Consider the following 27,681-nt stretch of genomic DNA (forward strand, 5'->3'; position numbering starts at 1 on the left):
TTGTGTCTTTTGTTCTGTGCCACAGTGGTCTCTGTCTGCTTTTGTGTTTGGGGGGATTCCAGCTTGTGACCTCGCAAACAGTGGGGGAGTGCTGACAGGATTCTCCCGCACTGAGCGCGTGCGAGCGAGCGAGCAGACAGGAAAGGAGAGCAGGCCAAGAGGACGCCTCTCACACAGCTGCAGGTATGTGACAGCGACTCAGGGTGCTCCGGAGCCCTATGGCTTCAGACGATAAGGGTCTCAGCAGGAGGCTGAGTAGACTTTTAAATCCCTAAATTGAACTTTATTTTACTCCCTCTCACCATATCTTTCTTTCCAACAAAAAGACAGTGCCTTCTTTCTTTACCTCCCCATGGAAGGTTTTATGGACTTCTTTCTAATTAGACAAGTAGATGTTTACGGGCTTATATCTTTTCTTCAAACCATTTTTACTGTCTTGTCAAGGCAGGCATAAGTTTCTGCACAGGAGTTACAGATTACACCACTGAGTGGAACATAAGCAATGCAAGGCTCAGCAGAGAACACAACATGTACTTTGCATCACTTAATTTTGAACGCACAGAATTGGAACCCTTTTCTGAGCCAAATAGTTCTGGCAGAGATTTGACAGATCACTTTGATGGTTTTGTAAAACATTTCTTTCCGGTCAATTATCCTCCATCCTTCAGAAATGTTGTTCATGGTTGATTGTTTGAGAAATTTACTCACAAAAGAAGCAAACAAGGCATGTTGGATCATATTACTCAACACAATGACATTTAACAATATAGCTTACAAAATCATGTTTCTTATTATCCATGGTGAGTTTGGATATGCCATTCACCTTAAGGGTCATTTGTTTGTGCTGCTTTTATTTAAACTGAATTGTTCTGAAATATTTGGAGGTGCTTTTCATTCATGTTTTGAAATCAACCTCACCTCCTTCTTCTTCTTTCTGTGTGCGTGTGTGTGTGTGTGTGTGGTGGTTGTGGAGGGCAGGGGGTGTATCATCTCATACAGTCTGCCTCCATAGGAAGAAGTTTTAAGCCACCCCTTTAGATCACCCCCACCTAAACCTCATCTTTGATCCTCCCCCTGATGCCATCTATAGCACTTAACTGGGTTCAGCTGGGTCAACCTGTTGTTTCCTGCTGTGCTTATATCTGAGTGAAATTGGGGGTGAAACATTAATCAACATGTCTGCCCAGTAGGCCTCTGGAGAGCTGAAGAGAGTGTGGCGTTGTTTCGAAACTTCCTTTTTTCATAAGAGTCTCTTCTTTCATCTTACACTCCTGAGGATTCAAGATACATTTCAAATAATTTAACATTGTTACATTTGTTGCGTCTCTTTTTCAAAATGACCAGGCCTTTAAAATGAATGTCCAAGCCTGTAATGCAGAGTTCTATGTTTAGATGTCCCATTTGATGCATTAGGTTGGGTGTTGATATGAATAGGTGTACATTTTCTTCATAAATGTCTTCACACCAGTCATTCTGGACCAAACTAATATGCAACTGTCATAAAAACAATAACATGCAAACATGTTTAGAAGCAGCATTATTCACACGTATGTCAGGCCAGTCAATTCTGACTGGAAGCAAAACAAGTGTAGCCATGTTGTGAACATGGGGTTTAACTAATGCAAGCTCTCTTATTCTTTTACTTCAATCGACAGATTCTGAGAACCGTTTGACCATGGCTACCAGATCATAGAGAGAGTTCTCCTGAGATGATTAAGCGGGAACTTGACTAAAGTACCAGGAAGGACACTGGCCAAAACCCACTGTTGCCTAAGTGGAGTGGTGCAACAGTATAGTAAACCACATCAAGTCTACATATTTGTCCAAAAGACTCCAAAAGAAATGGAGATGGCCACCCTTCTACCGTTGCTGTTTATGCTGGTGGTCATCTTGGACTATGCCTGTGCTGAGAGTCTGGTGCGACTGAATCTTGGCTTGGATGTTACTAGAGGACAGTCTGTGTTTGTGACGGATAAAGAGTTACAGCTAAGTGCCACGGGGGCAACAGACTCCTGCAAGGTGGAGGTGCTTCTCAATGAACCTGTCACTCAGAGGGTGGGCAAGCTCACGCCCCAGGTAAGACTTCTAGAAATAGTCAAGCCAACCCATCTGGTGGGGCTACCATTTACTTTCATTTTTGTCAGTGATCCTATATTCATTTAGGCTAGCATACTTATGTTTACAAATTGTACAGTTTGTATTGTTAATAGAATATTTAAAGTTCCATGACAAGTTTGACACTTTTGAAAAGTAAGGAACCAGACAGAGAACCATGGCACCATCTTTCCTCAGGTATTTGATTGCCAGTTCTTACCTGATGAGGTGATGTACACACACAATGGCAGCCCATTACTGGAAGAAGATGCAGTCATGCTAAGAGTCTACAGGTGATGTACAGCATCAAGTTCTTGTATAGATCGTCTATGATTACAAGCATATGATGACGAACATGCATCCTTAGGTATCACATCATTTAAATTTGTGCATATCCTGTGTGAGTCTCTCACCGCTTTAGCTTCATTGTCATGGATGTTGTCTTTTGTCTTTAGATTCACAGATATGGATACGAATATTGAGACATTCCTATTACGAGTGAGGATTGTGGAGCACAGCAGCAAGCTTGTGGAGTTTGGTAGTGTCCCCCTTGTGGTTCAGGAGTTCTACGGCCTCTCCAATGCCCTAGACAGCAGGGTGTTGACCTTTCGAACTCGCCCAGAGGTTGTTTGCACAGTGCGACTCCTGACCTCGGAGACTGATGCTCCCATGCTTGGGCAGCTGGTCACAGAGGATCCTGCCAAAGCAGCCCAAGAGAAGGTTCTAAATGCTGGACCAAGAAAAGGTAAACAATTTCATAAAAAAACGGATTAGGGTGAAAATGTATCAAGTCTATAGGTGATCTGAAGAAAATAAGGTCAGTTGTTTTTTCAAGAGGAGGAACTTAACAATACAGTCCAAATATGAATACAAGGGACTTGTGAACATGGCTTTAGTCATCAGTAAACAACATTACTTCACACTCATAATTAGATAGCTAGTTGTTGCTTGGGTATTAGGCAGCTCACTGTTAATGTTAATTTGGTGTTCTTCATCAGTTGTCTCAGTTGAGGAACCACTGAAAATTGTAATTACAATATACATATCTGCAAAGCTATCCAGAGCCTCCACAGAAAATTCCACAGAGGCATTCTGTTGTTTTTTTGCCACAAAGTGTGTGCAACAAAACAACATTACCGTTTGCTTATATGATGAATCATATTTAACTGCTTGATCATAGCTTTATTGCACACCATTAAATCTTGCACTCAACTTTGCATTCTTCATCAGTTTTTCAGAGCTAAGTGTAGATATACAACTGCTGGTTCATTCATCACATAAGAAACAGATAGTATCTGAATTTAGTTTAGCCAACGTTGTGCTCTGCCTCCGTAGCTTCCGGCAATCCCAATAATGATATTCTCTTCACATCTTCTTACATACTCAAGGTAGACAAGCCAGTATCTCCTGCCCCGGAAACAGACCCTGTCTCCATAGCAACAGGGAGGTGCGCTTCCTGAAGGTTACCTGCAGTGAGTTCCTGACTTCAGGTCTGAAGTATCAACATCTCAGTCCACCTTCACCAGAGATCGATTACATCCCCATCAGGGTAGAACTGAGAGACAAAACCTCTCGGGCTTTGTTAGAGGTAACAGCATATTTATTATAGTCCTTACCTAATATTATTTCCATTGACTTTAAATCTTAAAATGATATCTCAAGTCAATGTTCCTCTATTCCTTCAAGTCTCAATTTCCTTTTTGAATTTTTCTTCTTGTTTCTTTATGACAGGCAGAAAGCGTGTGGCTGCCAGTCTTGATCCATGGTGCGATGCCCAACCATCCTCCCCATGCAGCCTTCATGTCCATGTTCATCTTGGAGGTGGACCAGTTCATCCTCACCCCCATGACCACTGCCGCTCTGGACGCCAAGGACCATGAGACCCCCCAGGCTCGGCTGGTCTTCAATGTGACAAAGCCCCCTTCAGAAGGCTACATAACCCACCTGGATGACCACACCAAGCCTGTTGGCTCCTTCACCTGGCAGGACCTAAACGACATGAAGATTGCCTATCAGCCACCCAATAGTAGTGTCACTAGCCGCAGGAACTATGAGGTTAAGTGTTGCTTTGGTGTTCTAATGAAATCTTTACAATCTATGCAAAATTCCTCATTACAATGTGATTTGACTTTATGTGGCTTACGGCCTACACATGTGTCACACTTAGATACTTTTTGTTCAAAAATGACTATTTGGGCCCATTTCAATAGGTTGAATTCGAGGCCATTGATGATTCCTTTGACACCAGTTCCCCAATCATGGTTGATTTTTCAATCCGTACAGCAGAAACAAATGCTCCTCGAGTGTCCTGGAACATGGGTATGCCAAAAATACAGCAAAGAGCAATTTGTTTACTACTGTGGTAGCTCTAGACTGGCTATTATGGAGAAGCCTGTAGCTCAAGTGATTAAGGTTGTTGCTAAACATTAAGGTTGTTCCTTAAGGTCAGTGCTATACAGAAACCTTTATCTGCTGAATGGCTTCTTCTGTCTGTACTGAAGGATCATTCTGAAATGAAACACTTTTCCATTTTGCAGGGTTGGATCTGCTAGAGGGTCAATCGCGGCCTATCACCTGGGAGAACCTGCAGATTGTGGATAATGACAATATCAATGCAGTCACTCTGGTAGCTGTGGGGGGGCCTCTTCATGGGAAACTCAGTGTTCGAGGTGAGCAACGAAACGAGCATTGCAGGATAAGCTTCTATGGAAGACTATTTTATCACTGACCGTAACAGTGGAATTGCCCTGTTTGCAGTGTAATGTTTACAGTCAGCTGCATATTCATCAACATGAACATCCTGTCTTCCTTCTGCTTTTATATGTAGCACTCACACATTAAGGGCACTGGGTAATTGAAGTGCCCCCCTTTCATTTCTGTTGTATATCCATAGCACATTGTCAAATAAATCCTAGATTCATATCACCTGTGTTATGTACAGTACTGCACAGTGTTGAGAGATGTGAGCAATTGTCAGCTCAGGGAGACCTGTCCCACACTCTGTCCTCTTCATGCCATCCCCATTTTGCTTTTACAGGGAGACCTGTCCCACGCTCAGTCCTCTTCATGCCATCCCCATTCTGCTTTCATTCATGCACACCACTGGTGGTGCCCATGCAAGGTGGCCTGCATGTGTTTGCTAATCAAGTGTAAAATGGGCTGTCGACACTGCCAGGGGGTGGGTCATGGGATACATGGGGGCGGCTCCCAAAGATGTCTCCAGAGTGGTGGGCATCTGTCCTTCTGCTTGGCTGCACGGGGACGAGGGCCTTTTGTTTGCATAGTGCTAGATTGAAGCAGATTGTCAAGACTTTTGCCATTTCATGGCACACTGCACAGGGGGCAGACGCCTGCACTGCTCAACCATCCCCAACCCACCCAGCCGCCTCTCACTGACTCTGGGCAGGGCTGTGGACAGGAGACAACCACGTAACCTCAGAGGTCGCAGATAGAACAGGTAACACTAAGATATCATCTGTGGACAGCAAAGATTGCAAAATTCAAAATTCTCACACAAAAAGAGAATATCACTTCAGTAGTGCTTGGTACAAGGCCTGGGGCCATGTCTACGAAGATCCTCATGAAAAGACATCTTTATTTGTGACCATCATTTCTACAAAGCACACAGGGAAAGAAAGCTGTCTACCCCCAGGCATTACTCCAAAGGATAGCATGAGAGGCAGCCGAGGCCTGTGTGTGCCTTCAGAGTGGAGACAGACTGTGTGGAGAGGCTCTCTAGCGGTACTTTATTATTCTTACTGGAGAGCTGGAGTGGCTCCAGTCACATGGACCAGGGCTGGACCCTCTCTTGTGTCTCCTCTCTCAGGACTTTCTAATCAACAGCAGCCTCCCGCTCAAACAACTGTTCCCACTCACAACAGCACGCTGCAGCTTTAATTGCTGTTTACGTTCTCGTGTTTTTATGAGCTGATATGTAATCTGCATGGGAGAAACAGTGAGACGGGTGGGTGATTGGGTGGGTGGGGGGGTATGGGGGGGAGGCTGCTCCATAAGTTTGGCTGTCATCCTCAAAGACCCTGCTCTTCTCTTCATGTTGGGCAGACTCCACTGAGCATGGCAAGTCATGGTGCCACACCGCACGCTCATGCCTCTTCTCTGGAGGACTTTGGTTGGGACTGGGAATTGCTCACCTGGACCTCCGACTCAACAACTCATCCACTGGGGAGAGTAACTGATAGGCTGGTCCAACGCCTTCAGCCAAATGGAAAGCTGCCTCTCCCTCTCTCACACACTGTCCTCTGAGTCTGGAGCCTCCGTTGGACACAGCTCCCCCCTTTTTTGGGCCTGTTGCCCACAGCCACCTTTGGGCCCAATTACTGCGTTGTTTCTCCATTGGACTTGCGACTGCTGTTTCCCCTGGTAAAGTTGCTAATTAGGTTTTTGCTGGGCAGCTATTCTTCACTCAATCTGTCTGTTGACCTTGCCCTTCTGTTTCCCTGGCACCAGGAGTGGTCCCAGCCCCATTGTGGGCAGCCATGCAACTGCCTGGGAAGGACGCCACTTTTCTTTTTGTTTTTCCATCAACGAGGAGAAAGCCTCAGCCAGCACCAGTGCCTCTGGGCAAAAGGAAAACTTGTTATGTTCAAATGTTCAAAAATTGAATCATTGTTGAATGAAAAATCTCCCTCCCAAGAAAACAAAACATATCAAATCACAAATGTGTGTGTAAGTGATTTAAAAACATGGGCCACGGGCGTGTGTCGCACAAGTATGAGAGATGTCCATATAGAGGAACACAAGCTGGGTCAGAAGTTCAGTTGATCACTGGTGCCAGTGCAACATGAATGAATGTAATGTGTAACTCTTCATGTATTTTACTCGTCTAAAAGGCTCTCTTCTTCCCCCTAGGTGGAAAAGGCTTCATGTTTAAAGTTAAGGATCTCCGTGAGGGTGTGGTGGTGTACCAACACTCAGACACAGACACCACCCAAGACTACATCATCTTTCGCATCACAGATGACCGTCATAGCACTCGCCATAAGTTCCCCATCAACATACTGCCAAAAGATGACACACCTCCCTTCCTTATTAACAATGTGGCCTTTGAGGTGCAGGAGGGGGGGTTGATGCGTGTGGAGGAGTACATGCTCCTGGCCTCCGATCTGGACTCCAGTGATGACTACATCCTGTACCAGCTGGTCACACAGCCACATGCTGGGGACATGGTGAAAAAGACCTCTGTGTATGATGCAGGCAAGTTGCCCCAAGATGGTGATATGCCTTTGAACCAAACACAAACCTTGGCATCCATGTTAACCTGGCACATTCTGCATTCAGCATAGTCATTGTCATATGGTTATACAGTGACTAGTTTAATACTTGACTAAATATAAATGTCAAACAAGAGTATCTTCTGTGTTTGTATAATTCATCTGTTGTTAATGTTATTGTGAGTCACAATCTTTGATCCGATATATTCATGATACTACCATGATGAGTGTCTTCGATAGGTGTCCCTGTGAGCAGCTTCCTGCAGAGGGACCTGTTTCAGGGGCTGATATACTACAGGCACTCAGGGGAGGAGGTGTTTGAGGACTCCTTTGATTTCATCCTCTCGGACAGCCATCAGCCTCCCAACCTCTCAGACCAACAGGCTAGTGCTCCGTCCTTAAACCAGCTCCCACCACTACAGATGACCACTTTAGACAAGAAGCTTTAGCCAAAGTTTTTGCATGTGTGTGTTTTGTTTTGGTGATATGTAATATTTTTTGGTCAGATGGAACACCTTATAATTCTCCAAACTATGAGTAGCCTCTGATGTTGTTATAGTTAGTAAAGTTGCAACCGTTTATAAATAGCTTTTCGCATAGTATAGCAGCAATTTTATAATTTCATAGTTTCATTCATTCTTAAGTTCATTTTCATTTCTCTCTATCTACTGTATCTCCAAATCAAAAGCCTCACAATAAATCCCCTCCCACCCTACAGACAGTGGTGGTCCAGGTGTTCCCTGTCAAAGACCAGCTCCCTGTGGAAGTCTCTGGAACAGTGCGCTCCATCACTCTGAGGGAGACGGAGGTGGTTCACCTCACTCAGAGCCACCTCCACTTTAGGGCCCCTGAACACAGCGACACAGACCTGGCCTACTTGATCACACAACCCTGCTTCAGTCCCAACAAGCCTGGGTGGGATATTTACCCCAGTTCAGTTATTTCGTCTCATTAAATGGACTTTCATACTATAATGTTCTACTACTTTCATACTACATATACATCTTATTACAAATGTGATATTACTATATTCAGTTTAAATTCATCTTTGTCAGTTCATATACGGTACATATTGCTAAAAATCTAAATGCTCAAATTTGTATTAATGACATTGATGACGTTTTGATTTACTGTAATATTTCAGAATGCCAGATGCAGGAAGATTATTCTTCACAGACAGCAGCCATTCCATGAGAAAGGATTATATGATGCCAGTGCTCAAGTCCTTCACTCAGGTAAAGCCTTCATCCTGCAACTGAATTCAACTTTCATGTTTGTAGTCTACACAGACAATAGAAGCAAATATACCTATTTGCAATAAGCAGCCTGGCACTTAATAGACCTGGTGATAGATCTGATGATTAGCCACAGTGATCATACTGTCCATACAATTGCTTCCCCAGAATGCAGTGAACCACCACAAAGTAGGCTACATGCCTCCAATCGAGGACATCGGGCTGGAGCCTCTGTATGTGCAGTTTGTCTTCTCTGTCAGTGATCAGCATGGAGGCACACTCAGTGGCCTCGTCTTCAACATCACAGTCATTCCTGTGGACAGCCAGAAACCAGAGGTATATGGGAGACAGACATGGTGATGAGGCACAAGTTATACAACAGAACAGACAAGTTATGCAACAGAAGACTTTTCTGTTGTATAACTTGTCAATGAATGTCAGATTTATAGAATATAATCAGTGTGAGAAACATTGGCTTTGTAGAAAAATGAGTGTAATTTCAAAGCTACAAGATGACTTGTGACAGATTTCAGTTAATTTGGTTGCTTCAGGGGTGAGTATAAAGGTTAAGATCTCAGCACAGCACACAACCTTCTTGTACTTTATACCTTTTTTGCAAGATGAAAACATCACTTCAACCTTTTTGAGAAGTTGGCCCTACCTCGTCTCCTCGTCTCTCCCCCACAGATGTTCACCAACCTGCTGCGAGTGGAGGAGGGTGGGGCTGTGTTCCTGACGGAGGAGCACCTGTTGATACGGGATGTGGACACCCTCCCAGAAGATCTGCGAGTGAGGCTGGATGCCCCGCCACACCATGGGAGGCTGGAGCTGCAGGGCGTCCCACTACAAGAGACCCACAGCTTCTTCCTGCTAGACATCCGAGCTCTGCGAGTCAGGTGGGAGAGAATGCTGAGAGTACACGCTGCACTCCGGAGGTTCCATATGTCTCCAATTTTTCAAACCATTGCTTAGCTGTTGAGTGTTTTTTTTTTGTCTTTTTTGTTTTTTTGTCTTTTTCATGATTCTATGCTTTTTTCATGAGTCTATGCAGTCAGGAAAATCTAATGTTCATAGAATTTGTGAAAATATGTATCCCTTTCCTTTCATATGCACTACCCAACTACTCCCATTCTCTGTGGGTCCTCGCCATGTTGAATAATCAGTCAGGCATAGAATGATGTTTAACAATGGCATCCGTGGGAAGCGTCACTTTGTTCAAAAATTATATGGTGTGTGGTTTCCTTGTTGTGAACTAAAAAGCTAAGAAAAGTTAAGCTGAATATTTTATTCATAATTTTTCTCCATGATGGCAGGTACATCCATGATGATTCTGAGACTGTGAAGGACACTGCAGTCCTTACAGTTACTGATGGCACCAGCTCTGCCCAGGCTGAACTTTTAGTGCAGGTAAAGAATCATTCATACCTCACACGCTAGTTTTGGTTTGAGAGCTTGTCCAGATCTTGCACAGGTTCTCAACCTGACTGCAAAATATTGATTTTAATGTAGAACAATGAAAATGCCTTCAGCAGTAAGTCTTTCATTCTCTCCAGGTTATGCCTGTGAATGAAAATGCCTTCAGCAGTCAGTCTTTCATTGTCTCTCCAGGTTATGCCTGTGAATGATGAGTTGCCTTCAGCAGTTAGTCTTTCATTGTCTCTCCAGGTTATGCCTGTGAATGATGAGCCCCCCCAGTTGGGCCCAGGGTTGCGTGCTGGGCTATCGTGCGCAGAGGGAGGGCGAGTGCAGATCACTGTGGAGTACCTGTTCGCCACAGACGCAGACAGTGACGATGCGCGCCTCACCTACATGCTGGCCAGAGCCCCCACCCATGGAGAACTACACCGAGGGGGGAGCCCTGTGGACAAGTTCTCCCAACAGGACCTCCTGCAAGGAATGGTCTACTATGTCCACACAGGTGAGGTGTATTACAGCATGACAAATTATGCATTTTAACATACATCTCACTGTCAGAATATCTATTGACCATCATTTGATCTGTTAATTGACCATTTCATTTGGTGCAGTATAGTCTGATGTGTATGGTTGGTGTATGCAGATCAATGTGATGAAACACATACACACATTTTACATACAGGACAACTGAGAAAACTGTAGAAGGGTTATGCATACATGAATCTCAGCTCAATCATCTGTTTATGCACACACTATAAGGCTGGAGGAGGAAAAGTGGTGAAAAAAAGGAAGAGATTTAATGTTAATTCAGTAGCATGGTTTTCTGAATGGCTCTGTCTCATGATGTCCTGTTTCTCTGGCCTTAGGGGGAGAGGTTGGACCCAATTCAGTCTCGGACTCTGTGACACTTATAGTGTCTGATGGAGAAGCAGGAGGACAGGACCTCTGTTGTCAAGGAGACGTCATGCCCCCGCCCGTCCCTCTGCATGGCACGCTCCCTGTTTATGACCTCAACATCACAGTGACCCCAGTCAATGACAAGGCACCATCAGTGACCATAGGTAAGTCTGGGAGAAAGGGTAGGTTTCCTTCAGAGCTGGAGACTGAACTCAGAGGCTCATTTGGACTGCACACTGAACAAAAGAGACACGGTGAATTAAGTGTGCTGTTCCACCAATGGTTCAGACTGAGACTGAACGACTGTACTCCTTCCCCATGTGGTTTTCTCAGTCCGCTTTGTTTTTAAGTAGGATATCCCAGCACAGACACACACAGGAGGCCATAATCAGAGTCTGACACCCATCTCTGAGAGGACAGGATGGTTACTTTCCTGGCAAGAAGATGGCGTCAGAGACAGGGATTAAACAGCAACCCCCTGATGTGAAAATAAACTTTTTCTGGTTATCAACGGAAAACACAGTGGTTACTGGAAGATAGTTGGGTGTGTGTGTGGGGGGGGTGAAATCCCTACATTTGTGTTAAAATCACGTGTAGAAAGCGCAAAGCATGTACTGTCTAGGGATGGAAAGAAATTGGTTAAGGGATGTGACCCCCCCCCCCCCCCCCGAGATGAGCTCGGACAATGAGGACACAAAAGACACCGTCTCTTTCTGAGGTGGGAAGGGGAGAGCATGCCCCCCTCCTCCTTTTGCCTGTCTCCTGCCAAAATGGGCTTTTTCCATGCCATCGCCCTGATGATCTCATAATTCAATAATCCCTCACGAACAACAATAACACAAAAATAAGTAATTCTCCCTCCCCACTGCCACGGGAACCTGCTAAAGCTGGGCTTGTTTTGCAGGAGAAACAGAGGCTTGTGTAATTAATTTGCATTGAATAAAGAAAAATGACTTGTTTGTAAGAGCATTAACAGTGAGCCAAGACCGGGAAGAATCCGGCTTTTCCCAGCTTTCTCCGGCTCGCTCCAGATGGGGGTGGGGGGTGGTTTATCACCTATATCCCAGACTGCTGGTCATCTAATCCCAGAGCCTCGCTGCGGATCCTGATCCTTCCCATACTCCGGCAGTGGCCCCGCTCCTCCATTCATTATTTATCAGTGCAGTAAATGGGAGCAGATGCCAGTAAGCACAGACATGACGGCTCTATCAGTACCCAGGTGGCAGCGTGCTGGCCCCCAGCCCAAAGAGCGGAAGGGGAGAACCAAGGCAGGAAGGAAACCGAGGATGGAGAAATTGGAATTAGAGAGAAAAGGGCATAAAAAGAGAGAGAAAGGGATAGAAAGACTGCGGAAGAAAACAAATCAAATTACAAGAACTTATCTGTGTTGCTGACGGGCCCAAATCATGATTAACAATACACTGCATTATGACAAATGAAAAGAAAATGAGAATTTCATGTGTATAATGCCGTTACCAACCATCGCATGTGAAAATACTGTGTGTTTGATTGGCAGGTGATATGTTTATAGTAGACGAGGGCTCTTCTGCCTGTCTGTGTCATGGGGTTCTGGGAGCTTTGGACCCCGACACAAACCCTGATGAACTTATCTTCCATGTTGAAACACCTCCACGCAATGGCTTCCTTGAGAACACTCTTCCTTCTCCTGGGTTTGAGAAGAGCAATGCTGGAATTAAAGTGGGTAGGTGATGAATGCCCTATGATGCCATCCACAGTTTCACATCAGCTGTATACTGACCACTCTTTACCACTGGGCTGCTTCATTAATACACACATAACATATGCATGTAAATTACAGTGTCAGGTTATAGTATGTGTTAGCATACCTCAATAAACTGTATTCATTGTATTTTGTATTAACTATCTACTGTGATGTATGTTATTTTGGTAGTGTTCAGATGTGTGTCTACATGGAATCTGTTGTTTCTCTGGCCAGTATCTTTCAGTCTTCTTCACATCAATTCCGGCTTCATCAACTACATCCAGGCAAGACACCAGGATACGGAGCCCACAGCTGACCATTTTGTGGTGAGCGTCAGTGACGGGGTCCACAAGTCTACGGCTGTGCCATTCTACATCATCATCAACCCCACCAACGATGAGCCTCCCTCTCTTCTTCTCAACAACTTTACTGTGAGTTGGAAGTGCATCTGAAGGGGCAACTCAAATGCAACTCAAAAATATTTCTAATTATTTTATTACATAAGATCCAAGTCTGTCTTTATTTTGTTCGTGCCGTTGTTAAGGTTTCAACATTGTAGGCATGTAAGAAGGCCAAATGTTTACTCTGTTGGTAATCAAGCTGATATTCACAACATATTTGACTGTGCATCCTTGACAATCTATTCAGTGTATATGCTAATAGAGTAATATGCAGATTCTGATATGTTTTTTCACACACTGTGGCGTAGCCTCAATTACAGATCTCTTCACACACCAGTAACTTATCTTCCCCTGCCAAAGGTGACAGAAGGGGGCATGAAAGAGCTGACTGCGGCCATCTTGGATGTAGTTGATCTGGATGCCCCTCCCGACACCCTGACCCTGACTGTCACAAGCCCTCCAAGGCATGGCACCCTAATCAATGGCATCTACGGCCTCCAGATGAATCGCTATAAGAGCATGGGCCAGGATCTCCTGCGGCGCACCCTGCCTGCTCACAACTTCACCTTCAAAGAACTCAGAGAAGGTCACGCTCTTTACATACTCAGACCACTGGGAAATAAACATTGGAATATAAGTGTGCATAAAGATGACAATCTTTGTTATTCTAAAGTTTCGATAGTATAGGATTTCTTTTTGGGGGTTCAACATAATTCCCCTTCCTGTTTCATTTAAGAATGATAGTGCATTGTGTACGCTTGTTCCTACTCCTTTGAGATTTGCAACTTTTGGTAGGAAAAGTTGGGTAGATTTTTTTGGCTGGTCTTGCTCCCCGACCCCCAAATATACACAGCCCGTGTCTTCCAGGACACACTGGTTTGTCATCGCCAACTGGGTGCTGGCTCTGGCGAACAGATGTTGCACACAGAGGTCATGGAGAGCCTGTGGTGCTTGTGCCTTCCCTGCAGAAGTCCTTCCAACTGCTCTCTCCCTGCGTGACTACCTCACAGTCACTCTGCAGCAGTGGGCTTGCCTCGGCCACCGCATACAACCTCCACCCCCCTGCCCAGTAGCTCACGGGGGGCCTCTCAGGGTCATAGGTGAACCCGTCGTTAGTGAGGCTCATTAGTGCAGCGCTCGTTAGCAGCTCATGATGCCAATTTGAGAGGCTGTTTCATAGAATTTTGGCTAATATTTCACCCAGACTGAGTCGATCAACAAACGACACTGGTGCTGTGAGAACATAGCTCAGTGGCAAAGAGGTGAAGTCCGCTGCTTGGTGAGGAGTTTCCACGTTCATGTCTCAGTTCAGCTCGTCGGGGACCCCAGATTCTTCCCACAGTGTAAAGATCTGGTGTTCAGGTGAACTCAACATGGCTGAATGATCACCCTGTGATAGAGTGACACACTGGCCAGGGGTTGGTCCTGTCTTGCCACTGTTGCTCCAGATTCTGTGTGACCCTGACTTGGATAAGCGTGCATAAAATAATAGATAGCATTACTGTTGGGTGCGGGGTCAACCACTACATGTGTTGCACTTACAGGAAGCTAGAAAAGATGGCATCCCTGTACAGGCTATCCTTTCGCTTGGCTACCTAGAAACCATGTTTATGTCTTCGTCCCTTCCATTTCTCCACTCTGTTTTTTTCCCCTTTTCCCTCTCTCCTGCCTCTTCCTGACCCTGTGTGTTCCCCGTGGGCAGGGATGAAGATCGTGTACATGCACGATGACACGGAAACCCTTCAGGACTCCTTCACCATACAGCTGACAGATGGCAAGCACGCCGTCCAGGGGACAGCGCAGGTCCACATCCTAGCAGTCAATGATGAAAAGCCACGTCTGCTAAAGTAAGGATGCCCAGGGACATATTGCCAGCCAAAAAGGCGGACAGAACAGAGAGAGGAGGGGGGGAAAGAGGGGTTGCGGGAGGTCTGTTGTGGAGAACCGACTGGGACAAAGTGTGTGTGTGTGTGTGCGTGCGTGTGTGTAAGAGGGGGTTGGGGGTTAAGGGATTCAGGGGTCAATGCAACCTGCCTTGCACATGTGGCGAGGGAATCTGGCATGTCCCTTTGAACGAGTGACTAGGAATGAAGTTACATCCTTGAGTAAATCAGGACCTCCACTAATCCACAGTCGTTGGTGTGTGTGTGTGTGCTTATCATTTTCCTTAGATCAGGAATTGTATTATTTGACTCAGTGCGTTGGCACGGCTGCCTCTTGTAAGCTCCAGCGCGGCAGAAATAATTTGGCTTTCTGGCACACACCCGCTTCCTCGTTTCACTGTCCTTGCGTATTGGGGCTGACAGACTGGTCCCTCTTGCATTTTGTTCCTTTCGAGGCAGCGGGGGCTGAGGAGCCATGCTGGATTATTTATTTATTTACTCGTTAAGAGAGGGAGAAAATTAAATTGTGCCGTTGCCTCATTCTCAGCCTGTTATCACCTGCTTCTGTTTTCTTCCGCACCACATGCAGAAACACAGGTATGGAGATGGAGGCTAAAGGTCATCGGGTTATCTCCAGTGTGGTGCTAGAAGCAGTGGATCTGGACACTCCAACTGACCAACTCTACTACATCCTCAATGCTGGACCCAAGTTTGGCCTGCTGCAGCTGAAGGTGACTGGTCAATAAAATGTGCCAATATTGGTGAAATATTGAAAGAATATTTACATTTAATATTTAACATTGACATTTGATTTATACACATTTGCTGGGACATTTTTGTGGATGCAATTCTGCAGTATGTGGTGAACTATTTTCATTCAGCACCAGGTACCTGCTCTTTATTCAGCATCAATAGCCTCTAATAAAGCATTTCATTTTAAGTGTCAAAATGGAGTTGAAACTAAAATAAATGCTTGCATTCAAGAACTGTTGTCTGGATGTTGAGGATATTTCTTCACCCATGTGTGGGTCTGCCTGTGCTTGCTTGAGTAGACACAGAGCGGATGGATGGATCTAACACCAGGGCAGAACTTCACTCAGGAGGATGTGGAGCTGAACTTCCTGTGGTACACACACACAACCCTCACTGGGTTCAAAGGTCATGACCGCTTTGTGTTCTACCTGACTGACGTGGACAACCCCTCACCCCCTGGAAGTTTCTTCATCTCGATACACACTCCACAGAAAGGTGAGAGGACAGCCTGCAGGCTTGAACGCACTGTCAATTTACCAACAGCCTATTGTCAAACAGTAGACTATCTATTGTCAAACATTAGACTATCTATTACAGAATTTTCTATTACTGGACAGTGGAATCAGATCGTTACAGATTACTTGCTTAGGGCAGACCATGCATGGAGATGGAGGCCTTAGCACTTGCACGGTTAGAGAAAACACACATCATTTGAACAGAACAGCCGCACAACTAAAGGCCACAAGGGTCAGCTGTGGCCAATAAGATGAAAACTTCAACTGCAGACCAATGCTCTAGGCATTTATAATTCAGATCGTGGTCTGCCCAGACGCCTGCCTGCTTTTGCCAGTTCATTGAGCTTAACAGTCCTGCAAGTCCCTAGCAAGCATCTCCTCGTCCCCCAGCACCACACCCCAGTGCTGGCCCATCCTGCAGGAAGACAGGTGAGAACGCAGTGGAGCCGGGGAAGGGCCACCTCAGAACAGAGTGCATTATTAATGGGACGAGGCACAGGAACAGCTGGCTGCAGCCCACACATACCGGTCCCCTGCCATAACCCCCCACGCCTCTCTCACACACACACACACTCTCACACACACACACACATACCGGTCCCCTGACATAAACCCCCACGCCTCACACACACCAACAAACACACACACTCACACACACAGTCATGTTTCTTCAAACAGTCAGAGTAAACAAAAAATAACTCCCATGTTCTTTAGATTTTCATATTTCTTATTCATGTCCCCCTTCTCCCAGTGCTTTTGGCGCTGCCAAATGTGTGAGCGGGTACTCTATTTAAAGAAGAGAGCATTTATATATACTGTATGTTCACATAACATATGTTGCCCAGTTCATCTCTTCTGTGATGCTCCACTTACAACCCAAGTGTGGTCGGTCTGTTTCCTTTTTCCACAGGTGACATTGCTCTGGTCACTAAGCCAGTGGAGTTGATGGAGGGTGAGAGGGTCATCCTGACCACAGACCACCTCCTAGCCTCAGACAGTGGCAGTTCATCAGAGGAGCTGGTCTATGCGGTGTCTGTCCCACCCAAGCATGGCCACCTCCACATAGTGCAGCACCCTGGGGTGCCACTGACCTCCTTCACCCAGATGGACGTGGCAGCTCACCGTGTCACCTACACCCATGACAACAGCCACACTGAGGCCCAGGACTACTTCAGGTTAGATCAATGCATTGGAAAAAGCAACTGAAGGAGACATATGCTGCTGGGCATTTAGACTTAACTAGCTGATTACCACATATACTAGCATACCAGGCACGCTGCTGGATATATCAGATGGAAAATGCTATTTGGTTTAAAATGAACATATGTGATGGAGATCATTTCGAAACACTGATAATGTCTTAAGGATGTATTAATCAAGTGCCTTGTATTAATTATTATGTTGTATGAATCATGTGCTTATGTAAGCAGGAATATGTGAATTTTCACCTAACAATATGCTTCTTTAATTGCAATAGTATCCAATTATTGTGGGTGTGTAAAAATGACAATATCCTCACAAAGCGTGTAGGGTGAGGGGATAAGAGGGCATAAAGAGCAATACCCCAAAACAAAGATTTGGTCACGTTTGCTAGGTTGATGTGCTTTCTGTGCCAGATTGGCTTTACAGCGAGCGTGGCGCTAGTGACCTGTCCACTTCGCCTGGCTTTGTGCATGTCTTCCGTTTGTCAACCAGAAGCTCGGCTCAGATCCACGGTAGGGTCATCTGGGAGTAAATCAGCCTTCTTCAGCCAAGTGCCAAGCCTGACAAGGGGCACATAGAGGGTGTCTCTCTGGGGTATGAGAAGGTGGGAGGGGGGCTTTAGATCACCCCTCTTCTCTTGCCAAAGCATGCCATCACAGAGGCGCAGGGCGTATGGGTCCCATCTCTAAGAAGCAGGGGCAAAGAGACCTTATGATCACATGATCACCCCTCCTGTCATTTCCCCCAAGCGGTGAACAGATCAGTGGGCTCCAGCCAAGCGCACAGGCCACACTGCCCTGTTAGAGCGCCGCTTTGGAGCGCTCAGCATAGGCGGGCGGAGCTCCGACATCACTTTGGGCCATATGTGTGCCTCTACAGACAGCCTGTGTTTGTGTTTGTGTTTGTGTTTGTGTGTGTGTGTGTGTGTGTGTGTGTGTAGCAGACAAACAGTTTGGGCAACAGACCCTGGTATTGCCTGACACCTGAGAGAACACCTGTGCATCAGATTTGCCCCTGACAGCGCTGGCCTAGCCAGCACAGAGGCAGAAGGTGTTTTCGACGAGACGCTTTTTTCACCCTTCTGTGTTGCCGTGACAGCGGATGATGAATGGGTATTATTAGGGCCATAATAACACTGCCTGGCATTTCTTGCATGGCATCCAGAGAAGCATCCTCCGACAGGGATCCCTGAGCACAATTACTGAGCAAATATGGGACAATGGTGGTGCCAGATGTTTCACCAGTTCAGTAGTACAAGCAGACCTGCTTTGGAAGAGGTTGTGTGTGGTGGTGCTCGCACTGGTTTCCATGGCTGCAGGATGCCAGCTGCAGGGCTTCAGGGTGGTGTGTGCGTGTGCATATATGTGTGTGTGTGTGTGTGCATATGTGTGTGTGTGTGTGTGTGTGTGTGTGTGTGTGTGTGTGTGTGTGTGTGTGTGTGTGTGTGTGTGTGTGTGTGTGTGTAAGTTTGTTCGTGTGTGATGGGGAATGCAGGGGCAGATTGTCTTGGCAATGGTTTGACTCAGGTCTACTCATCCCCCTGTTCCCTTTTTCTGCTCCAGTGCCCTGTCGCTGTCACACACTGGGCAAGAGAAGGCAGTGCTGAGCACGCACTAATACTCACCAGCCCTGGCTAATGCACTGAGGCGAGGGCCAATGGGCCAGAATGCACAAGTAGAACTACACAGCGTGAAGACATTTGTTTTAGATTTGTATGTAGATCTGTGGGTTTTCATTTCATATCCATAACAAATTTGAGCCAGTATTTAAATATTTGATTTATTGCTTGAAATATTCAAATGTATGAATTTCCATTTAAATTATGATTCAGCAACATTCAGTTATTATTTAAATATCAAATAAATCATTGTATATTATTTCTGCATACATGCTTACAATGTACAAGTATATGCATGGATAAACATTTACACAATATTAATGTTTGGATAAAACATTTTTTACACATCTTTTGTATTCGATATATATATATATATGTGTGTTTTAATATATATATATATATATATATATATATATATATAATAATGAAAATGTAATTACATTACGAAATACAAGTGTCTCAAGGCGCTAAAACTTTTAATACTAAAAAACCTCAATATATTTATAATAAATACCTTAATAGCCATTTTGTTTCAAAATGTGTAACTGGGTGAATTTAATATACTGTATTGCTACCTGTGTTATAGGACACCAATTGTAAATCAGTAGTAAAGAATGGTTCTTTAAACAGGAGATAAATGACAGAGAATCAACATTACTGTTCATTTAATAATAGAATGTGTAATTGGTATCTTGAATAAATTTGACAGCCTTTCATTGGTGCTGACCCAGCTTAATATTTCTATTCCACAGCTTTGTCATTACCAATGGCGATTCCTCTAAGACTGGCTCCTTGATGTTTTTGATAGACCACAGAGACCGCATTCCCCCAACCCTGGCCACCAACACGGGCCTCCACCTCATAGAAGGGAGTTTTCAGTCCCTTTCCTCTGAAAACATGCTGCTGATGGACCCCGACACGGTCCAGGAGAACCTAACCTATACCATTACTCATCTCCCCCAGTACGGCCATCTGCTTCTGAAGGGCCTCCCTTTAACATTAGCCCAAAACCGGTTCACTCAGGTCAACATCAACAACATGGACCTGGTCTACAAGCACCTGGGTGGGCCAGCCCACATAGATCAATTCAGCTTCCTTCCCTCAGACGGAACCAACAGAGGTTACCTGGAATATGGCCAGCTGAAGGAAGAGCCCGTGGTCTTCACCATACAGGTTCGTGTGAAGGTTCTCAGCACATTTAAGTTTGCTTGACATTAACCTTTAAATGGATGGTGTATTATACATAATGTTTATTATTATTTAATTGTTTTTTAATGTATTGCTTTTTATGAAAACAAAATGAAGGGCAGCTTTGTAGCCCATTAGACTATAAAGAGACTATAACTATACTATAAAGAGACACCTTTACAAAGAGTGTAAAATCCGCCTCATGTATACTGTATGTTCTCTCAGTGAAGGAGGGGACAGTCTTTCTCATAGCCCTCCTGCTGCTATGGCGAGCAAAAGCCACTTGCTGGCCAGGTGTGCAGCTCTGTTGCAGTGTGCCATCTTGAACTCTCTCGTGACCCTCCCCCTGCTCTGTTATTCTGTTGAGTGGTCGGTGCGGCAGCTAACAAGATGGCCCATACAAACAGCCCTGACATTGGCGAGAGAGAGAGATAGACAGAGAGAGTTACAGAGAGAAAAGAGAGAGAGAGAGAGAAACAGAGAAAGAGAGCGAGGTGAGGCATAGGTGAGGGCAGCACACGGCAGGAAAAACTCTGAGGACCCCTGGGACACAAATCTCTTGGCTGGAACGGCAGTGCACTAACGCAGGCCAGGACGAGGAGCAAATGCTTGAATGAATACACAGCCCTCTTTCCTGCCCTGGAGAGCAGAGCATGTGGTATCATCATAAATAATACCTTAAATGCCCCCTGTTCACATGTGACATGCCAAAGGGCTAACAATAGTTCTCATCACCTATCAACAACTATTTTTGAGGTGGCATACAGTTCAGCAGGCGGCTCAGGACACTGCACTCTAGTTTCACCAGTGGAGGAAGCAACAAAGAATAGGATGAGCCACAGTCTACTCATGGATTTAGTTCATGACAACAAACACACATGTTGTGTTTGATAACAAAATCTAACTAACAGTTTTGGTATTCGTTCAATACTCTTTCACTTGGATATTTGTCTAAATGAACATTTCTATCAAAATTGTGGTCAGGAAAAGATTTTTGTAATTTCTTATTTTATAAATGTTTTTTTTCATGTCTTATTTTATGACATTATGCCTTAATACTGATTATACTCTTGCCGTAAAGAGTGAGTATCTGTACTTGGTGCTGACATTCATCCATTGCGTCTCCATTTACACAATGTAAAAGCTCCCTCTTGTGGTGGAATAACATCAGTACATCTCCACTGAGGGTGCTAATTAGTTGATCATAACTTTGCTGTCTTCCATTTCAGGTTCAGATTCCGGTTTAGGTTACTTTTGTACCCATAGGTTGATTTGGTTTGCAGTAGACCTCACACATATTTTACAAGCACAGGCACTTGACACACAGACTTGATAGACAGACACACAGACACAGACAGAGAATACATTTTAATTCTTAACTTATTATTAACACAAATGGCACTTGCATTTGTACTGTTTGTGCCATGTCTTTCCATGCCCTACAGAATGTCATATGTCATTCTGGTTGTATGGGTCCCCCACATTAACTCCCCCACAGGTGGAGCAACTTGATAAGACCCCCCCGAGTTTGGTTTCCAAGGGGACACCCAGCACTGTGGACATTCTCCAGGAGGGTCAGCACGTCATCTACATCACCTCCAAAGACATCCAGGTGTCTGACCCTGACAGCCCGCTCCAAGAGCTAGAGTTCACCATTGTTCGGCCCCCACATTTTGGACACTTGGAAAATGCTCATACAGGCAGGTGCACCTGAAATGTACCGGTTGGAAAATGTCAATGAAACAATCTGTAATACCCCATCCTTCTAAAACAATGAGATACTATTGAGGTCCTATTCATCAATCCTCTACCTACTCCACTACAGAAATCAGGTGGGAGGACTGAAATAACGGTCACAGGAGAGTAATGGCATACATTTACCATGACCTCTGTCCAAGAATTGATTTCTATGACGTTAGTGTTGTTAGTTCCATACTACTGAGTGGGACTAGGTGTGTCTGGATAAATGTATGTGTGATATATATGGCCCAGCAAATCTAAAACATTAAAGTGAGAATATGCTTTAACTGAAAGTTATTTTGATCAGACCTACTTCATTCTAAGAAGTTGAAACCCCATAGGAATAAAATAACTTGGTGTTGCTCTGGCAGGGGAAGGCGAAGGAATGTGATCTAGCAGGACATGTTAAGGACAGATGTGATTCCTTTTCTGGTTCACAGGAGGGTACATCAAAGGCCGCTTCACCCAGAGGGACCTGGATCAGAAGGCCATACGTTACATCATCCCAGCCGACATGGAGGTGACTGCAGACAGCTTTGAGTTCCGGGTAACAGACCCGGCAGGGAACACCATGCTGCCTGAAGTGTAGGTGATTGTACACATTTGTACAAAATATTTTCAAATATGTATTGACCAATGCATTATCAGGATATTTTGCATGTAGCTTGTGAATATTATATAATTTGTCACTTTGCAATGTTTGTTTCATAAGGGATTATAAATTAGATAAAAATTATCTATATTTTTAGTTTATATTGTTTTTGTGTAAAGGTAGATGATGAGAAGAAAGGTATGTTTATAAGAGCTTCTTCTTAGAACTGTGCTAATACAGGCAGATAATTGCGTAATGTGTGCTCTTGACTGTCCCATCTAGGCTGGAGATGAGATGGTCACGTGTAGAGCTGTCTGCCACCTGCTACCGAGTGTGTGAGAATGCAGGGACACTGGCCATACAGGTGACCCGCAGCGGAAACAGCATAGACCCTGCCTACGTCACAATACAGGTAGAGTTACCCTGGCAACAACTTCTATGATGAAAAGTAAGCCACTCACACAAACAGCTCTCACAAACTCTTTTCTTCTATCAGGTTGAGGAGGATTCTGCCAAAGTGGGGAAGGATTTAACACACAGCACTGCTGCACTCATCCAGTTTGATCCAGGTGAAATACTCACCAATCTTCAAATCACCAATTCATTATTTTTAAAAGAACATTCCTGTTCTGTGTCATTTATATATGACATACAACAGAGTTAAACATGCAGCCTTTCTCTGGTACTATCAAGTTCCTAGGTTTTTTGTTCAACTCTGGCCCAACTTGAAATGGCCTGGTACATGAACCCCAAAGGATGCATGGGACAACTCTTTCCAACGCAGCTCAATATTATTTGTTTCCTTATTTGTTTGTTATTGATGAGTGGTTGGTATACCAGGTTAAACACCTTTAAAAAAAACACAAAACGACACAATTTCAATCGAACAAATGAAGTCACTTTGCTCACTTTGGTCAGTAGTTACTTGGTTTTCTTTAACCAACCAGAATAGGTCATATTCAGCTTTGTAGATTGTTCTACATTTCATTTCACCATTCCAGTCAGACAATTACTAAGAAAACAAACCCTTCTTCCACAGGTGTAAACATAAAAACATGGAACATTTACCTGAAAGATGATGGGCTGGAGGAAAACCATGAGAAGTTTGATGTGGTTCTAAAAGCACAGAAGAATACTGTTCTGGGTCCAACGGACAGAGCCAGTGTAGAGATTATTGACCCAAGAGGAGGTAAACATTTATGTTTTATACAAATCATTATTTTGATTGCTAATGGTTTTGACATTTTGATACGTTACTCATGCTGGAACTGGGTTCTATATTGTTGGGTGTTTTAGGCCGATGTGACCCAGCTGATCTGATAGATGAGACTAAAGACCAACTGCCTGCAAGAGTGCCCCCTAGTGTCCATCAACCTCAGTCTGTGCCGAAGACTGAACACAACCAGGATCCCCATACTGGGATTGTCTGGGAAGGCCGCCCTCCAAGGGGTGATGTTCCATATCATGGCCATTTCCTTGATTCTTCTGAGGGGAGAGCACAGGACCAACCATATCATCCACAAGGCAAGAGGCTACTGGTGGGCACAAACAGCCACAGAGTGAGTCTGACTGGGTTTCCATACGTCCTATGCTCTGTGCAAACATTCTTAGTACAACAGCATAAACCAATAGATTGCTAAAAAAATATAATTTGGTTTTTCAAAAGAAATAAGACATTTTAAGTGATTTAGGTGTCTCACTCAAGGGCTAAAGAAAAAAAGTCAGATTATGTTTTTTCCTCTAGGTTTCTTCCTACTTTAAAGGGAGCGGTACAGTGGATACTGACATAGTCAATATTCTCATTGTATATTTGGGCTTAAATGGGCTTAAATTACATTACCTATATAATGTATGGTATAACTATGACAATGAACCATAGCTGGTTAATTCAGCTGCAGTTCCAGGTTTGCTTGGCTGATGTACTGATTTTGCAACATTAAATAGCTATTTTTCGTAATTGCTATTCATTTACAAACAAACAATATGCTGCTCTGTCTGGTCAAATTGGTTCTTAACTGTGGTTCCTCATCATCTGTCAATAAGATCCATGGTGTGATTCCCTTAATGCTGGTGGAGGACAGACTTTTGAGCTCTGATCAAATACCACCCGCTCATCCAGACTTGGAAATCACCCCCATCTGGTCCTGGTCTGGCCAAGTGCTCAGTGAGCCCAAACCTCGAGAGGTCCCCCTTGGAGACTCTCCTCCCAATCATTCTGACACAAGGAAACGTCAGCGCCAGCGAAAGGTAAAGTGTGAACAACACCTTTGGAAAAACAACAGGTTTGAAACTCAAAACTGATGATTTATGTCTGTTATATCAATTTAGAGATAGACTACTAAACTGTTTCTCCATTTTGTTATTAAAATCCATTCTACAATCTGCTTTTAGAAAGCCAAGTGACAACATGTTCCTAACTTTTTAACTTATCAAAAGTTCATTATCAATATCACTAGATTTTCTCAATAAAAATGATAATAATCTTTCAGTCAACCATTCACCCTGCTGTTCACCTGACTTTATACTCTCTGTCCCTCCCTCTCTCACTCTCTGTCCTGAGTTCCAGTCGAGTAAGGCTGTAAGTCTGGACTGTCCCTCTGGCTGGACTCACTACAGAAAGCGGTGTTACATCCTCGGCCCTGGAGTGGCCAGTTGGAGCAGTGCCCAGCAAGCCTGTTCTGTGATGTATGTCCAGCACAGATAATCACAGCACATACACTACTGTCAAAACACAAATGTCTTTAATGTTAATATTGCAATACATTTTTTAAACTGTTGTAATGTAGCCTACAACATTACATACCATCACATAGTTTTTTTTTAAAGTCCACGATGAGAAGTACTGTAGATTGGTTTTATGTAATTTACATAAACAGGGCTGGTTTTGGCCAGTTACTGAGGTTGACGAAACCAGTCAAATAAAATATCTATGTATGCTTGGTGGGTAGATGCCACCATCAAATTTGCACCAGTTCCCATGGGTTCTTCTATCACTGTTATGCAGATGATACTCAACTGTACTTGTCCTTTCACCCAGTTGAACGGCTTGAATTTCTGTCTGCCTGATATTTCAGCTCAATCTTTCAAATTTGAGCTCCTGGTATTCCCAGCCAATCCAGCTATAGCAAAAAATATTAAAATCCATCTTGGTTCATCTCCATTTACCCCAACTAAAACTGCACAAATCTGATAATTAGCCAATGACCAATAACGCCTCACTCAATAGAACACAATATGCTACACAGCTTCCTGTGCAAGCCCTGGTTATATCTAAGAATGATCCAGAATGGAGCAATGTGTTTAGTCTTTGATCAGCCAAAGAGGACATACTGTAACTCCTCTGCTGGTCACCCTTCACTGGCTCCCTGTAGCTGCTAGAATTACATTACACAAATCCCTCACTCACACCTATAAGACAGCCACTGGATCTATTTAAATGACATAATTCAGCGCTTTTTCCCCTCTCGATCACATCTGTTGCCTTTGCCTTCTCTCGTTCATGCTACTTGTGTTCGAATGACTTACCTAGTGCTGTACTTTCCAGTGACAGCCTTAGTACTTTTTAAAAAAGCGTTTTCTTTTAAACATCATCTGTCTAATTCCTTAATTTCTTTGAGGAATACTTTGGAAACATGGCCTTTTTGTATTGTTATTGTTAGTATTGTTATTATTATTAATAATAATGATAACAATAATAATAATCGTCATTGAAAAAAAAAATGGCTTAAATGTTTTGTAAGTCTCTTTGGACAGAAGTGTCTAAATACTGTAATAATATCACTTTGACATAACAATGACACCCTATTGTGATTGTTTCATATATCCAGTCTTTGATTTAAGTATTTGTTTACATATTTTGTTCCCTTCTTTCTATTTCTGAATCTTTAACTGCATTAGACTTCACAGCCAGTTAGCTGGTATTCACTCCATGACTGATATGAAGTGGATGTGGAGGTTTGCTGGAAAGCGACCATTTTGGACAGGTAATGTAAAAGAACATTCACTATAGTGTGCGTGGAAGTTTGGTCTGCTAATATAGATATAACAGATATATAAAAGATTTCTCAGCTACACAAGGGGTTGTACGCAGGTGATTGCAGAAAACATGCCATATACACTAATACTAGTTTAGCTCTATTGTTGCTAAAAATCTAAATGAATTTGTACAGCAGCTATTTGCATCTGAGAAGGCAGTCATTCCAAACCAAATGTGACTTGTTAACTTTGTGAGTGCACATTTTGGAAAGAAGATATACAAGTAAATGAATGCATATTAAAGGTCTTTCAAGGGTGTCATGATATCCCAACACATGCCCAAAATACAGAGGGGGGGGGTCACATAACCAACTGCACCATTGTGCTGAGGAAATTGGACAACAAAAACCTATTCCCTATTGCCTCTGATTACATCATTGCGATTGCTGAGTTTTGAAGAAAAAACTCTTTGAGCACTTCTCTGATGAACATGCTTTAGATATTTGAAAACAATCACTGTTCCTTGACTGAGTGTAGAGTCTCTGTGTGCAGGGCTGAGCGGAGCCATGGGGCAGTGGACCTGGACAGATGGGAAGCCAGTGTTGTTCTCCAAACTTCAAATGAACAGAGATTCCAGTTCTGACCCCAGCTGTGTGTTGGCTGAATCCCAAAGAAAATGGACTCAAAAAAATTGCATTACAGGAGACGAGTACAAATATATCTGTTCAGCCGCAGCTCAAAACATCTGAAGGAGACTTTATTGCCACATTATAGTGTGGAAGATTGTTCAAATGTCAATAGCTTAATAGAAATATCTTATTAGTAAGATAAAACAAGCTTAAACTGTTTGATTTACTAAACGCTGTATCAATCTGAAAAGATCATATACCGTTAAAATATGTTTATGTGTGTAAACCCAGAACCTGCAGAGGTAGACACAATAAAGTCAAACTAATGAATTTCCATTTTGGTTTTCAATCTACACCTGCCTATGCCTACCACTCATTGGATTGGTAAAGGACTGAAGTATTACATTCTGAATCTGCATTCAAACTAGGCTGAGCATGCATAGCCAGTCTGAAAACATTCCATTGAACTCTTATTTGGCCCATGCATAAAGTTGTGCAGACACATCGGCTACAGTAGCCTACATCCTACTAAATTAACCTAGTTGGCATTTCGTCGCCTCTGTACCTGTACTCTGTGCAATGACAATA

At 43.9% G+C, this 27,681-nt stretch overlaps 1 protein-coding gene across 1 annotated transcript; it reads left to right on the forward strand.

Moving 5' to 3' along the window:
• Nucleotides 1–27,591, forward strand: frem1b (Fras1 related extracellular matrix 1b). Its single transcript, XM_080833151.1, has 35 exons — nt 1–183; nt 1,656–2,076; nt 2,293–2,387; nt 2,550–2,839; nt 3,483–3,682; nt 3,826–4,149; nt 4,305–4,413; nt 4,632–4,763; nt 6,964–7,308; nt 7,566–7,712; nt 8,048–8,240; nt 8,470–8,560; nt 8,729–8,896; nt 9,248–9,456; nt 9,874–9,967; nt 10,226–10,478; nt 10,843–11,037; nt 12,390–12,575; nt 12,831–13,027; nt 13,358–13,583; nt 14,700–14,844; nt 15,470–15,611; nt 15,933–16,128; nt 17,059–17,323; nt 19,722–20,142; nt 21,656–21,857; nt 22,338–22,482; nt 22,772–22,901; nt 22,986–23,058; nt 23,529–23,678; nt 23,786–24,048; nt 24,533–24,736; nt 25,056–25,174; nt 26,387–26,472; nt 27,017–27,591. The coding sequence occupies exons 2-35, from the start codon at nt 1,843–1,845 to the stop codon at nt 27,211–27,213; spliced, it is 6,426 nt and encodes a 2,141-aa protein (XP_080689277.1). The 5' UTR covers nt 1–183; nt 1,656–1,842; the 3' UTR covers nt 27,214–27,591.
• The last annotated feature ends 90 nt before the right edge of the window (nt 27,592–27,681 follow it).

This window comes from Sprattus sprattus, assembly GCF_963457725.1.
Source record: "Sprattus sprattus genome assembly, chromosome: 2".
Classification (NCBI taxonomy): Eukaryota; Metazoa; Chordata; class Actinopteri; order Clupeiformes; family Clupeidae; genus Sprattus; species Sprattus sprattus.